Here is a 15,494-nt window from a genome sequence, read left to right as displayed (position 1 = left end):
AAAAACTCTTTTCAATACAATATGATACTACCGTTTTTATTTTTTAAAATTTAAAAATTTAAAATTCACAATATTAGTAAAACACAACAATCAGTAAAAAAAAATTGAAAAAAAAAACACCAACCAACTTTATCTTCTTTTTTAATTTTCAAGAAACTCTCCTGCTCTATTTTTTAAGTAACAAAATTGACATCTAAACTTTTTCTATGTATATTCTTTTTAGACATTATTAATTGGTGTGCATCTTCATTTGGTGTAAGTTTTTTGGTTTAGTTGTTGAATTTGTGGTTGGTTTGAGCTATTTTTTTTTTCTTCAACAGATTTAAAAAGTGCACGATTTAAAATATCATTGCTTCATTTGCTTGCATAATTTTGTTTTCGTGCTATAACAAATTATTTATGTGCTATGAACAATGATTTCTGTGCGAGATGACATAATTTCAGTCTTAGACAGCATAATTTCTATGATCAAACGATTTTGATACTTTTAGATAAAATGACAAAAAAAAAGTTTCAAAAAAGAATATGAACAAGACAAATACAACAAAATATGAGGTAAGTATATATATATATATATATATATATATATATATATATATATATATATATATATATATATATATATATATATATATATATATATATATATATTCCTGATTAGGTTACGAAAATGTGATATTTGTTATAAAATAACTAAATAAATAAGGAAGAGGTAACAAGAATAAAATATAAAGAAAGAGAAAGAAGTATTGTAACATAAAAAGAGAGAGGAAATTGTCTTTTGCTTGTATGTATTTTCCTTCCCAGCAAACTCATATTTATATACATAAAAGGGGTCAACTTTTCAAACTCAATTAATTATAATCTCTCTTGATATTCTCAATAACATAGAGAAATGATCATCCACCTCATACCCACTTTATACTTATCACAACACTCCTCCTTGGATGACCATTTAGGATTATTGTCTCGTTAAAACCTTACTAAAGAAAACCCAATGGGAAAAGAACTTTAGTATAGGAAAAAGAGTACAATATCCTTTGTGATGGGGACTGCCTCATTAAAAACCTTGTCAAGAAAAACCCAATGAAAAAAAATCTGACCAAGGAAAAAAGAGTACAGTCTCCCCCTCTTGTCGACATCATTTAATGTCTCGAAATCGGCGCATCCCAATTTCATGTACTAACCTTTCAAAGGAGGATTTTGGGAGTGACTTTGTAAATAAATCTGCCAGATTGTCACATGAGCGGATTTGTTGGACATCAATTATCCCTTGATTTTGAAGATCATGAGTGAAGAAGAATTTGGGAGAAATATGCTTTGTTCTATCACCTTTGATGTATCCGCCTTTAAGTTGAGCAATGCATGCTGTATTATCTTCAAACAGGACAGTTGGAGCTATCTTCTGATCAATCAGTCCATATGATGACAGAATATATTGGAGTACACTCCTCAGCCAAAAACACTCGCGACTAGCTTCATGTATTGCTAGTATTTCAGCATGATTAGAGGATGTTGCAGCAATCGTCTGTTTCGTGGACCTCCATGATATAGCTGTACCACCATATGTGAACAGGTATCCTGTTTGAGATCTCCCTTTATGTGGATCAGACAAGTATCCAGCATCTGCATAGCCAACTAATTGTGACTTGGATCCATAGGGATAAAACAATCCCATATCAACCGTTCTATGAAGATATCGAAAGATTTGTTTGATTCCACTCTAATGTCTTCTGGTTGGAGAGGAACTATATCTTGCTAGTAAATTCACATCAAATGATATATCGGGTCGCGTATTATTAGCAAGATACATTAGTGCTCCAATGACACTAAGATATGGTACTTCAGGACCAATGATATCTTCATTTTCTTCTTTAGGGCGGAATTGATTCTTTTCCACATCCAAAGATCTTACAATCATTGGGGTATTTAATGGATGTGACTTATCCATATAAAATCTTTTCAAGATCTTTTCTGTGTATGTTGTTTGATGAATAAAGATCCCATTTTTTGTATACTCGATCTGCAGGTCGAGACAAAATTTAGTCTTTTCAAGATCTTTCATCTCAAACTCTTCCTTTAGAGTTTTTATAATTGTTGGAATCTCTTCAGGAGTTCCAATGATATTTAAATCATCAACGTACACAGCAATAATAATGAATCCAGATGCAGTTTTCTTTATGAAAACACAGGGGCAGATATCATCATTCTTAAATCTGTTTTTGGCCAAATACTCAGTAAGATGATTATACCACATTCGTCCAGATTGCTTTAGACCATATAAAGATCTTTGTAATTTAACTGAGTGTAATCCTTGTGAATATTCATTGGATGGTTTAGATATCTTTAGTCCTTCAGGGACTTTCATATAGATATCCCGATCTAATAAGCCGTATAAATAGGCTGTTACCACATCCATTAAATGCATATGCAGTTTATGATATGCAGATAAACTGACCAAATAACGTAATGTTATCGCATCAACTACAGGGGAATACGTTTCTTCATAATCTGTACCGGGCCTTTGTGAAAAACCTTGTGCCACAAGTTGGGCTTTATAGCGCACAACTTCATTTTTCTCATTTCGCTTTCTCACAAATACCCATCGGTATCCAACAGGTTTTACATCTTCTGGTGTACGGACTACAGGTCCAAAGACTTCACGTTTTGCAAGTGAGTCTAATTCAGCTTTCATGGCTGCTTCCCATTTTGGCCAATCATTTCTTTGTCGACATTCTTCAACTGATCTTGGCTCAAGATCCTTACTTTCATGCATGATATTTAATGCCACATTATATGCAAATATTTCATTGACAATTGTCTTATTTCGGTCCCATTTCTTTCCTGTAAAGACATAATTTATCGAGATCTCATCATTTTCACAATTTTCAGGTACCTGAACGTCTTCTGGCATTATATCAGAATTTTGGACAACTACAGGTGTCTTTACTGTGTCTTTTTCAACAGGAATAGTATTTACCTCTTTTCTCTTTCGAGGATTTTTATCTTTGGAACCGACAGGCCTGCCACGCTTCTGGCGTGTATTTGCTTCAGTGGCTATTTGTTCTACTGGGATATCAATTCGAATTGGGACATTTTCCGCCATACCATGCTTCTGGCGTGAATTTGCTTCAGTGGCTACTTGTCCTACTGGGACATCAATTCGAATTGGGGCATTTTCCGCTGGTATATAAGATTTGGTTATCCTCTTTGTATCGGAAAATGTATCAGGCAATTCATTTGCTATTCTTTGCAAATGTATAATCTTTTGAACTTCTAGTTCACATTGCCCTTATCGAAGATCTAAATGCATCAACGATGATGCATTCCAATTAAGTTCCTTTTCAGGAAGCTTATTCTCTCCCCCTAATGTTGGAAATTTTGATTCATCAAAATGACAATCCGCAAACTGGGCTTTAAATACATCTCCAGTTTGTATCTCAAGATACCTCACTATAGAGGGAGAATCATATCCAACATATATCCCCAATTTTCTTTGGGGTCCCATTTTGGTGCGATTAGGTGGTGCAATGGGAACATATATCGCACACCCAAATATTCTTAAATGGAAAACATTTGGCTACTGGCCAAAAGCTAATTGCATAGGAGAGAACTTATGGTAACTCGTTGGCCTCAAACGAATAAGTGTTGCGGCATGTAAAATAGCGTGCCCCCAAACCGAAGTTGGGAGACTTGTTCTCATAAGTAAGGGTCTAGCAATCAATTGGAGGCGTTTAATAAGTGATTCTGCTAACCCATTTTGTGTGTGAACATAAGTTACTGGATGTTCAACACTTATTCCATTAGCCATACAATAAGCATCAAATGCTTGGGAAGTAAATTCACCAGCATTATCAAGACGTATTGCTTTGATTGGATTTTCTGGAAATTGTGCTTTTAATCAAATCATTTGAGCAAGTAATCTCGCAAACGCCAGGTTGCGAGAAGATAATAAGCACATATGCGACCATCTCGAAGATGCGTCTATCAGGACCATAAAATATCTAAAAGATCAACATGTTGGATGAATAGGTCCACATATATCACCTTGAATCATTTCTAAGAATTCAGGGGACCCAAATCCAATCTTTACTGGTGATGGCCTTAAAATTAACTTCCTTTGAGAACATGCAGCACAACAAAATTCATTAGATTTAAGAATCTTCTGGTTCTTTAGTGAATGTCCATGAGAGTTTTCAATAATTCTCCTCATCATGGTTGTTCCCGGATGACCCAATCTATCATGCCAAGTTATGAATTCATTTGTGCTAGTAAACTTCTGGTTTACAATGGCATGTGATTCAATTGCACTAATCTTGGTATAATACAATCCAGATGAAAATGAGGGTAACTTTTCTAATATAACCTTTTTATTTAAATCATGAGTTGTGATACATAAATACTTATGATTTTCCTCATTCATAGTCTCAGTATGATATCCGTTTCGGCGAATATCTTTGAAACTCAACAAGTTTCTCAGAGACTTGGTAGATAATAGTGCATTATTTATTATAAATTTTGTTCCTCCGGGAAACAAAATTATAGCTCTTCCGGAGCCTTTTATCACATTGCCCGAGCCAATAATAGTATTAACATATTCATCTTTTGGCACAAGATGGGTAAAATATATATTACTTTTAAGAATAGTGTGTGAACTTGCACTATCCGCAAGGCAAATATCTTCAGAATATGTCCTTGCCATTTTTCTTCAAAAACAAATAATAATAATAATAAAATGAGCAAAAGTACATGCACAGTAAAAATTATTCACATGAATACTTAACAAACACATATTAAATTATTCCATCATTGATCAAATAGCCAATATCTCCTTCAGAATCCTTAAAGAAATTAGATACATCATAGTGAGGGGTGGAATTTTCATAATTTGAAACAAAATTTGTTTCCTTTTCTTTGTCATTCTTTTTCAAGGATGCTTGGTAAAGATTAACTAGGTGCCTTGGGGTACGACAGGTACGTGACCAATGGCCCTTTCCACCACAACGGAAGCATTTATCCTCAATTGATATACTTTGCCCATTGTTTCTTTCTTTATCCCACTTCTGGTGAGATATTTTCTTGTGAACATAATTTCTTTTCCTTCCATAATTTTTCTTGTTATCAAAATCTTACCATTTACCTCTTTTGGGGTTATAATTTGCCGCATTTGCTTCAGAAAATGGGGCGGCGCCAGCTGGGCGCGCTTCATGATTTTTTCGATAGCAACTCATTGTTGCGTTCAGCAACAAGAAGGCAAGAAATTAACTCAGAATATTTTTTAAACCCTTTTTCTCGATACTGCTGCTGCAGGAGCACATTTGAGGCATGGAAGGTCGAGAAAATTTTTTCTAACATATTGGGCGTGAGGAAGTATCATCGTCTTTCCACAGGTCTGCAGGATCTTTTAATGTGAGATATTCATTTTTCAATCATACTTCAAGATGATGACGAAGGAAAATCATGAATTTGGCTTTATCCTTCGGGGATGTATTATTTTCAGCCTTAATGGTATCTTCAAGATCCATTAAATCAAGATGGATTTTAGCATCTAGTATCTATGATAAATAATTATTTTCAGATATATTAAGAGCATTAAATTCAAGATGAAAGAGTTTCGACATAATGAAAATTTGTTACCTGAAGTCTTTCTAAAATTTCGTTAGTGCTTCGTGCTGATAACGTGTTATAAAATAACTAAATAAATAAATAAGGAAGAGGTAACAAATATAAAGAAATATAAAGAGAGAGAAGTAAGTATTGCAACATAAAAGAGGAGAAAATTGTCTTTTGCTTGTGTGTATTTTCCTTCAGAGCAAACCCATATTTATATACATAAAAGGGGTCAACTTTTCAAACTCAATTAATTATAATCTCTCTTGATATTCTCAGTAACATATAGAAATGGTCATCCACCTCATACCCACTTTATACTTATCACAACAATATTTAATTTTGTTAGAGAGATTAAATAAAAAGCAATAGGATTAATGTTTTTTTTTTGCCCGTGCCAACTTTTTGTAACTCGACACAAGCATGGGCACAAAACTCGTTTTTGTTGTGATAAAAATGGGACGTGGATGTCCATTTTCATGAAAAACTCACATTCTCAAAGAAAGAATAATATTAAATGAATGTTGAAATTTATCCCCTTCGTACATGTATAAATAGAGGCCTTTGCCTCTGAAAAAAACAAACAAGTAATAAAAACAATAGCCTCTCTCTCTCATAATATTCTTTTTCCTTCATTCTATTCTCTTATATACTTTAATATTATTAAATATATTAATTATATCTACTATATTGATATAGTAATTCTAGTGAATATTACTACTTGAGTTATCTAATTATATTTTTATATTTTATATTTGTTACTTCTTTCTTATTTATTTAGTTATTCTACAACACGTTATCAGCACGAAACTCTGATCAAATTTTTAGGAAGACTCAGGTAACAAATTTTTATTATATCGAAACTCTCTCATCTTGAATTCAATGCTCTTGATATATCTGAAAATAATTATTTAGCATGGATATTAGATGCTGAAATCCATCTTGATTCAATGGATATTGGAGATACCATTAAGGCTGAAAATCATGCATCCCAGAAGGATAAAGCCAAAGCCATGATTTTTCTTCATCGTCATCTTGACGAATGATTGAAAAATGAATATCTCACATTAAAAGATCCTGTAGATCTTTGGAAAGACCTTGAAGAAAGGTATAATCATCAGAAAACGGTGATACTTCCTCAAGCTCGATATGAATGGACGCACTTGCGTTTGCAAGATTTTAAATCCATAAATGAATATAATTCTACAATGTTTTGAATCACCTCACGAATAAAATTATGTGGGGAAAAGATAACTGACCATGATATGTTGGTGAAAACTTTCTCAACCTTCCATGCCTCAAATGTGTTCCTGCAGCAGCAGTATCGAGAAAAAGGGTTTAAAAAATATTCTAAGTTAATTTCTTGCCTTCTTGTTGCTGAACGCAACAATGAGTTGTTATTGAAAAATCATAAAGTGCGCCCAGCTGGCGCCACCCCATTTCCTGAAGTAAATGCGGCAAATTACCCCAGAAGAGGTAAATGGCAAGGTTTAATAACAAGAAAAATTATGGAAGGAAAAGGAATTATATTCAAAAAAGAGGATCTCACCAGAAGTGGGATAAAGAAAGAAATATCGGGCAGAATAAATCAACAGAGGATAAGTGTTTCCGTTGTGGTGGAAAGAGCCATTGGTCACGTACCTGCCGTACCCAAGGCACCTAGTTGATCTTTACCAAGCATCTTTGAAAAAGGACGACAAGGGAAAAGAGTCGAATTTTATTTCAAATGATGCTGAAAATTCCACCACTCATTATGATGTATCTGATTTTTTTGAGGATCTTGAAGGAAATATTGGTCATTTGATCAACGATGGAATAGTTTAAAATGTGGGATTGTTATGTATCCATGTAAATAAATAATGTAAAGAACTTATTGTTAAGTTTTATTTTTTATGTATTTAAGTTTCAAATGTGATGTATATAAATAATGAAATATTAATGTTTATTAATTTTGAAATTATTAAATGTGTCAAGTTTTAAAATAAAATTTTAGTATATGACATTATGTGCAGTGTTTCTTAAAAAAATAATTCCAATCAAGAATTCGATTTGATTGTGCATGTATTGCTACTCATTTTATTATTATTTATCTTTGAAGAAAATAGCAAGGATATGTAATGAAGATGTATGCCTTGCGGATAGTGCAAGTTCGTACACTATTCTCAAAAGTGATATATATTTTACCCATTTGGTGCCAAATGAAGAATGTGTTAATACTATTATTGGCTCAGGCAATGTAATTGAAGGCTCCGAAAGAGCTATATTTTGTTTTCCGGAGGAACAAAATTCATAATAAATAATGCACTATTGTCTACCAAGTCTCGAAGAAACTTGTTGAGCTTTAAAGATATTCGTCGAAATGGATATCATATTGAGACTATGAATGAGGAAAGTCATGAGTACTTATGTATCACAACTCATGATTCAAATAAAAAGGTTATATTAGAAAAGTTGCCCTCACTTTCATCTGGGTTATATTATATCAAGATTAGTGCAATTGAATCACATGCCACTATAAACCAGAAGTTTACTAGCCCAAATGAATTCATAACTTGGCACGACCGATTGGGTCATCCGGGAACAACCATGATGAGGAGAATTATTGAAAACTCTCATGGAAATTCACTAAAGAACCAGAAGATTCTTAAAACTAGTGAATTTTGTTGTGCTGCATGCAAAGAAGTTAGGAGGGTTGGGGGTGGAGGGTTGGGGGTGGGTGACGTAGTGGTACGTAATACGGCTTTATTGTTTAAATGGTGGTGGCGCTTCTCAAAGGAGGACTGTCCGTTATGGAAGAAGATTGTGTGCTCATGCAATAGACTGAACCCAAATCAGTTGCTGTCTACTCAGACTTTACCGGTGAGAGGGGCCCATGGAGAGACATATGTCAACTACAAATAAAGGAGCAACAAGTAAGACAGAAAATGATTGATGGCCTTGCTATTGAGGTAAGGGATGGTAGAACCACCAGATTTTGGGAGGATACATGGCTCCAAATAGGAAAGCTGAAGGACTCTTACCCGAGACTCTTCTTAATTTCAAGCAAAAAAGGATCACCAATTGGGGATTGTGGGTTTTGGGATGGGATAGAGTGGGTTTGGCATTTTCAGTGGAGGCGGGAGCTTCGCCAGTGGGAAACAGAAACCTTGGATCAGTTGCTTCTTGTCTTGCAATCTGTTAAACTGATAGTAGAAGTACAAGACAGAGTGGTGTGGAAATTTGATAAGGAAGGCGTTTATACTACTAACTCATTTGTGCAGGTCTTGTAGGAAGCGACTATGGACGAGGAGATCCTGAGTTACAGATTCACAAAAGACATTTGGCGAGGTTTAGTTCCGCCTCGAGTTGAGTTGTTCACTTGGTTTGCTCTGATTGGCCGGATCAATACAAAAGACCGGCTTAGTAGGTTGGGAATCCTGGAACCGAATGAGAATATCTGTGTGTTATGTAAAAAGGCGATTGAAAGTGTTCATCACCTATTGGTTGCTTGTGAGTTCTCTTGGCAAGTGTGGTGTGTATGGATCACGGAATTTGGTCACGTGTGAACAGCCCCTGGGACCTTGAAAGATCACTTTTAGAGTTGGAGATCCACGCCTATGAGAAAGGAGGTACGCAAGTACTGGTTAGTTGGGTTCTTTTCAGTTATATGGAATATTTGGCTACAGAGGAATGGTGTAATCTTCCAGAACAAAATAGCAGGAGTTGTGGAGTGTGTGACACAATCGATGCTGTGTGCTACGGAATGGTGTGGAGCTAGCTCATGTTGTTGATGGCTATGCCAGAGATGACATAAGAGCTGGGTAGTTGTTCATTTTTATCTTTTCTATCTGTGCTCCACTTTGAGTGTTGAGCTCCTTCTTTCCTTTAAAAAAAAATATATTTTTATGGGACTATTTTTTGAGCTAAAAATCTGTCCATTTAAGGTCGTTAAACGAGTTAGAATAAATAATATAAACAATTCAGTCTTAGTGTTTAAAAAAAAAAAGTAGATATGATATATAAATTTGGCTATGGTTAATAATTTTTTTTGTAAAATATATAAATTAAGAAAAGATATTTGATTTTTAAGATCACTTCTACGGTAGCAAAAATCATTGAAATAGTTTTAACTAAGATTTGAGAAAAGTAATTTAAACTTTAAGTGCAGTTTAATTTTATTTTAATGAGAAAAAAAAGTATTATTCTGTTATAATCAAACTATTTATCATTTTGTGTTTAATATATATAAAAAACTTTAGGACAATAGAATATGTATTATTAATATCTAGATCTTGTTCTTTAGTATGATTAATATTATCAGTACCATGAAAAAGATAACAAACATGATTTGTATATTTTTAATTGAATTTTTTTAACATCATAATTTCTAAAAATCTTATATTAATCTAATTTTTTGTATTACATGTATATTACATTATCAAATGAATATTTGATATAGCACCATAAAAAATGTTCTAAATTTATTTAATATATTTGTGTTGTTTTGAGGCTTGGAACAATTTTGATCATTGCTCAGGTCTTCATACTTAATGTATTTTCAGTTTTATTGTTTGATCATTGCTCAGGTCTTTATACTAATTTTTCAGTATTGTATAATTAATTTATCCAATTAAGTTAATCCGTAAGTTTTATCTTTGGAAATTGTACAACTGGAAAGGAAAAAAAAATGTGTCATCTCTAATTCCAAATGTATATTTGAAGTACATAATATTAAACTTTAAGATTAAAATTTTTTATTACAGCTATTATAAAATTTGATACTTCTTTTAATGATAAATGTTATGTGATTCCAATTGAATTAGTATAAAATTATCAAAGAGAAATTACCAATGCCTATTAATAGCCAAAACATCTATTATTGATCCAGGACTACAGGCCTCTCAAAAACCATAGGTTAAGCATTAGACAAGGGAAACTATAATAAAAGAGTCGAGCAAGAATCAAAATTAGATGGGATAAATGTTAACTTCTAAATAGTATGATATAAATCCCTAATTAATAACCATGTATTCCAAAGACTCAAGTCTTAAGATAAGCATCATTGATATAAATTTGTTTGCAGTCCAGAACAACGATCCTCATGATGCTTTAAAAGAGCGCTGCCAAGTCCTCATACCTACGCGTTTCCTGATACAAGTTCCAACGTTTCCACCGTAAGAGAGAAGCTTTAATGTGTGAAAGAAATATACATAGAAGAATGGGACATACCGCGGGAGACAAAGAGGGAAAGACCTTTTTAAGTGCTGTGTCAAAATGTCTTGGCTTACAAGTATCAGTATCACTAAAAGCTTCAACTGCAGTCATCTTCTCAGCAACAACAGCACTAGCAGCTTCTTTCATCTGTATCATTAAGAAAATAACAACTTCCCCCAATTATTCCTCCTTCCTAAATCACGAGCATTATTGATCAAGGTATTAAAACAAGATGAGAAAAGATATAGTTGGGACAAACCAATGCAGTAAGGTCTACTCTGCACCACTAAAATTTTCACAAGTTATAGCCAAGTCTCTCAGATTCACAGCAGGGTCAACAGGTATCTTCCTTGCAAGAGCATTCAATATTGAAAATCGCTCATCAACGCCTGGCATAGGAACATAAAAACGTTTGCCAAGTTTCTTCCAGGAGGACAGAGTCCCCTCTATCACATCAGTCCTGCTAAATGAGAAAACTACTTCAGCGCAATGAGATGGCAACAAAACTAACTAACTAGATATGGCGAACAGAATTTTACCTATTTGTAGTACCAATGACAAAAACACCTTGGCTCTCCTTGTCATCGTTTAGCTCAATAAGTAGCTGCATTTGCAAATAATCATGTCATTTTTTGATAGCATCATGATATTAGAATATGCAACTACGAGAATTATTTATCAATAACTAATCATTGTTCTACCTGGCTCATTACGCTTCCAAATCCAACTTCCGCGCTTTCGGTTGACAAAGCATCCACCTGAAGTTAATTGACCCGAAGATAATTGAAAATAACTATAGAAGACAGGTATAAAAATGTAACAAAATACAAGAACCCAAGTAACCAACCTCATCTAAAAGTACTACACAGGGTGTACATGCCCTTGCAAGACTAAACCTTCGTCGAACTTCTCGTTCGCTTTCACGCCCCTAAGTAATTCAACAAAAGCAATTCAAAAGAATGGTTTATTCAATATAGTATAAGTCCCAGTAAAATAAAACAAAGTTCAATAAGGAAAGATGAAGATTTAGAAAGACCTTGATATGAATGAAATTTGCTCCAGCCTCATTGGCAACAGCTTTGGCAATAAAAGTTTTACCACAACCAGGGGGCCCAAAAAGCAGAAATCCCTTCAGATTTTCAATCCCAAATGTCTAAAATAGATAAATCCAATAACATTCATCAACCTATGAAATTCAACTAAACTCGAGCAGAATAAACATTCTCCACAGAACTCTAGTAAAATTAAATGAAAGTGTCAATATAAAAAGTTAAAACAAAAAATATACTATTTTTAGAATTTTTAGAATGATCTAATTCATTTAACTTGTCTCTCACAGCATGAACAGACTTTCTTTTGAGGGGACACTATTATAGCACACAAGAGAATAGTTTGAATTTAAACGGGCTCAAGAAAAAGGGGCAAAATGGAATAAAATAGTGAAACTGCTGTAAATCCTATACCCTAACCTAATATTAGGAGAGAAATACAGCAAATATAAAACAGAACAACTGCTCAGATCAAAGAATGAGAAGGACAGACTTGGAACCCTATACCCTAACCTAATATTAGGAGAGAAATACAGCAAAAGAGGTGTGAAAAATAACACGTAAATCAAGACAGCTCCCTCTAAACCCTAACCTAATGCATAGATAAAGAGAGAGAAGAGAGAGAAGAGGAAGAGAACAAAAACAACATGAGGTCAGTATAAGGATAAAAGCAAGAATCAAAACAAAAAAGCCTATGCATAAATCTAGGGGACGGCAAGCTTAGGTAATGAGCACACCTTTTTGTTTAAATATCATGATTTTAGTAGGCTTCCTATATAATTAGATTTCCAATGAAAAAATATATCATATTCTAATGAAGATACACACAAGCTAATTATTTATTTAACTAAATTTCCAAGAGATAGGGCATCAATAAACTTGGAAAATTATGCTAAAAGGAAAACAATAAAATATACAATCAAAGAATTAAGAGATAAACAAAAGAGAGTAACAAATATGGATAAACTACTTACTAATTTTATTCCAATAATGAGGGAAACAAAATATGTATTTATAAAGTAACTAATCAAGAATATAAAAAACCAAAAATAAATTTATTAACTTATTTTTTACACACCTATGAGCTTTCATATATCAGAAAAAATAAAGATTATAAACCCACTTAAAAGAACACACAAAAATAATTTATATAAAAATAAGCAAGTAGTTGTATTGAAAAAATGTTTATGATACCTATAAAATCAACATGGGCATCATATAGAAATAACAACCCCTATTATTTACCCCCACAGAAACAGAAAACAAAAACATGAAAGATTCAATCAAGGATTAAAGAAATAAACAAAAGAGAGTAACATATAAGGATAACATTCTTACTAATTTGATTTTAAAAAATACGGCAACGAAATATAGAATATTCCATTTTTTAATACAGAAAGCTTTTTGAAATTAAATGCATAAAAATGTATCACTTGTAAAAATGTTTCAAAAATCTCTAAAAATAAACATTAAAAAAAACACACAAAAAAAACATAATCAGTGTTAATTAGAATTAAAAAAATAAAGGAAAAAAAACTATATTTGACTCTCAATTCCTTTGTGTACAAAATTTCAAAAGAAGAAAAATGGCAAAAATGTTGATGATAATTGTAAAATCAACATGGACCTCATACAAATAACCATCCTCATTAGAAGAAAAAAAAATAAAAAGGCAAAAATCTAAACCTGACTATAAATTCTTTTTAGTGCAAAAAATCAGAAAAAAAATTAAGAGATGACAAAATAAAAAGGCAAAAATCTAAACACTATTTTCAAGAGTAGGGGGAGGCAAAAATCAATTCATCAATTTTCAGATGACAAAATGCAATTAGTGCAAGAATTAAGAGACTGCTACCAAAGCAATTATCAGAGAATATGAAAGACTATAATACCGACAAGGAAACTAGTTTAATCTAGGTTAGACTTTAGGTCAAGGAAATGAAGTGTAGTTTGAAAAAAAATACCTCACAAATATTAGGAAACTTTAACGGCATTATCATAAGTGTTCTAAACTCCTCCTTTAAATTATGCAGGCCCCCAACATCTTCCCATTTTACATCGGGAACAGCTAAAAAGCCCTCTCTTATTAATAAAGGTAGAACTCTTTTCACAGCATCCTGCATGAAAGTAAACATTATAGCAATTATAATAACATAATAGCAACATCAATAATAAGAAAGTAAACAAAGAAACAAATCTAGGACACCTGGAAATCAGATGTTGTGATGCCATGGTTACCCAAATCACCCCAGATAGGTTGCTTCCACCAGTCTGGATTACTTTGAGATTCCCTTTTACGCTCACCGATGATTCTGCGCATCAGTAATCTCCCTGCCTCCCTAACTACCCCTTCCAAATCAGCCCCGACATATCCTCGCGTTGATCTTGCTATCTCATCAAGATCAAAAGTACCCTTAAGTTTGCAGGTTAGCAACTTCAGTATGTCTCTTCTCGCGGCTTCATCAGGAGCGGCTAAAACAAACTCTTCGCGAAGCAGTCCTCTCAAAGCCGGGTCAAGAGATTCCGGCCTACTTGTAGCTCCAATCAGAAGAAGGTGATGATGACCCATGCTGTCCCGCAACTGTGATTTGATTCCTTTCGAATCAATTAGGTCAATATCATCAACGAAGATGATTGATCGGGGAGTATTATATGCTTTAGCAAAAACATCAGAGATGTTTTCTTCAGATGCACCTGAAAAATTCAATTGACAACAGAGACAAATAAATAAATAAATAAACAGTACCAACAAACAAAAGCACTAAGAACTAATTTGAAACTCCATTTGAATAGAAGGGCCAAGTTCTTGGGGTTAATTTTACAAGAACAGGCGCAACCATTCTAAAATGTCGATAATGTCAAAACCCTAAACCCTATCATCATAAATAATGACTGTCATTGGTCTCCAATACCGACCTAAGAACGTAAAAGACAAAACCTCAAAAGTTTAAGAAAATGATTATGAAATAACTGAGACGCCAGAAACCAATTCAGTACCTGGTAATATCTGATATAAGGGAACATTGGTCTCATTAGCTATGGCGTGAGCCAGTGTGGTCTTGCCACAACCGGGTGGCCCATGCAGCAAGATTCCAGTAGTAGGAGTGAGACCTAGCTTTCTTGGAAGCTCAGAATGATACCATGGAACAATCACTCTTGTCATCAGCTTTTCCAGAAGATCCTTCATTCCACCCAAATCACTGAACATCACCTTCTTTTTCACCCCAAGATAGCTGCCACCACTAAGGTTGTCATTCGAACATCCTTTTTCTCGGGTTGCAAGCGATGATGGATCGGGAAACAAGGAGAGGGGGAGAGAAGAGGCACCAGCAGTAGCAGTAACCGCCTGAAATGTATATTGCGTGTCAACGAAGCTTCCCTATTTCCCTTTGCTATATGTTTTTACTTTTTAGAGGGAATAATTCTTTTTTCATTGTAATTAAGATTTTTGAGTCTGTTCATCTCCTGCATAAAAAATTAAACTGGTTAAGTCAGATATAATTCAATAATTATATAAAATTTAGTTTTACGTTTTTATTTTTTAATTTTATTTTATATTAGATTAACCATTATTTTTAAATTTTAATTATTCATCAATTAATCTATATTTATTAAACCCTTTAAATATTTATAAAAATCAAA

General features: G+C 33.5%; 1 protein-coding gene across 2 annotated transcripts; it reads right to left on the bottom strand.

Moving 5' to 3' along the window:
* Positions 1 to 10,440: 10,440 nt before the first annotated feature.
* On the bottom strand, positions 10,441 to 15,260 carry LOC112796046 (cell division control protein 48 homolog C). 2 transcript variants are annotated; one of them, XM_025838300.3, is made up of 10 exons: positions 14,850 to 15,260; positions 14,059 to 14,546; positions 13,817 to 13,969; positions 11,840 to 11,956; positions 11,651 to 11,731; positions 11,505 to 11,561; positions 11,343 to 11,407; positions 11,063 to 11,266; positions 10,819 to 10,950; positions 10,441 to 10,737 (listed from the first exon to the last, which is right to left on the bottom strand). In XM_025838300.3, the coding sequence occupies exons 1-8, from the start codon at positions 15,058 to 15,060 to the stop codon at positions 11,077 to 11,079; spliced, it is 1,362 nt and encodes a 453-aa protein (XP_025694085.1). In that variant the 5' UTR covers positions 15,061 to 15,260; the 3' UTR covers positions 10,441 to 10,737; positions 10,819 to 10,950; positions 11,063 to 11,076. The 2 variants fall into 2 exon arrangements, with proteins under 2 accessions (XP_025694085.1, XP_025694087.1); XM_025838302.3 differs by having other exon boundaries at positions 11,063 to 11,263.
* Positions 15,261 to 15,494: the final 234 nt, after the last annotated feature.

Source organism: Arachis hypogaea, chromosome 4 (genome assembly GCF_003086295.3).
Source record: "Arachis hypogaea cultivar Tifrunner chromosome 4, arahy.Tifrunner.gnm2.J5K5, whole genome shotgun sequence".
In the NCBI taxonomy this organism is placed as follows: domain Eukaryota; kingdom Viridiplantae; phylum Streptophyta; class Magnoliopsida; order Fabales; family Fabaceae; genus Arachis; species Arachis hypogaea.
The sequence above is the reverse complement of the archived record's forward strand: the minus strand, read 5'-3'. Positions and strand labels throughout refer to the sequence as shown.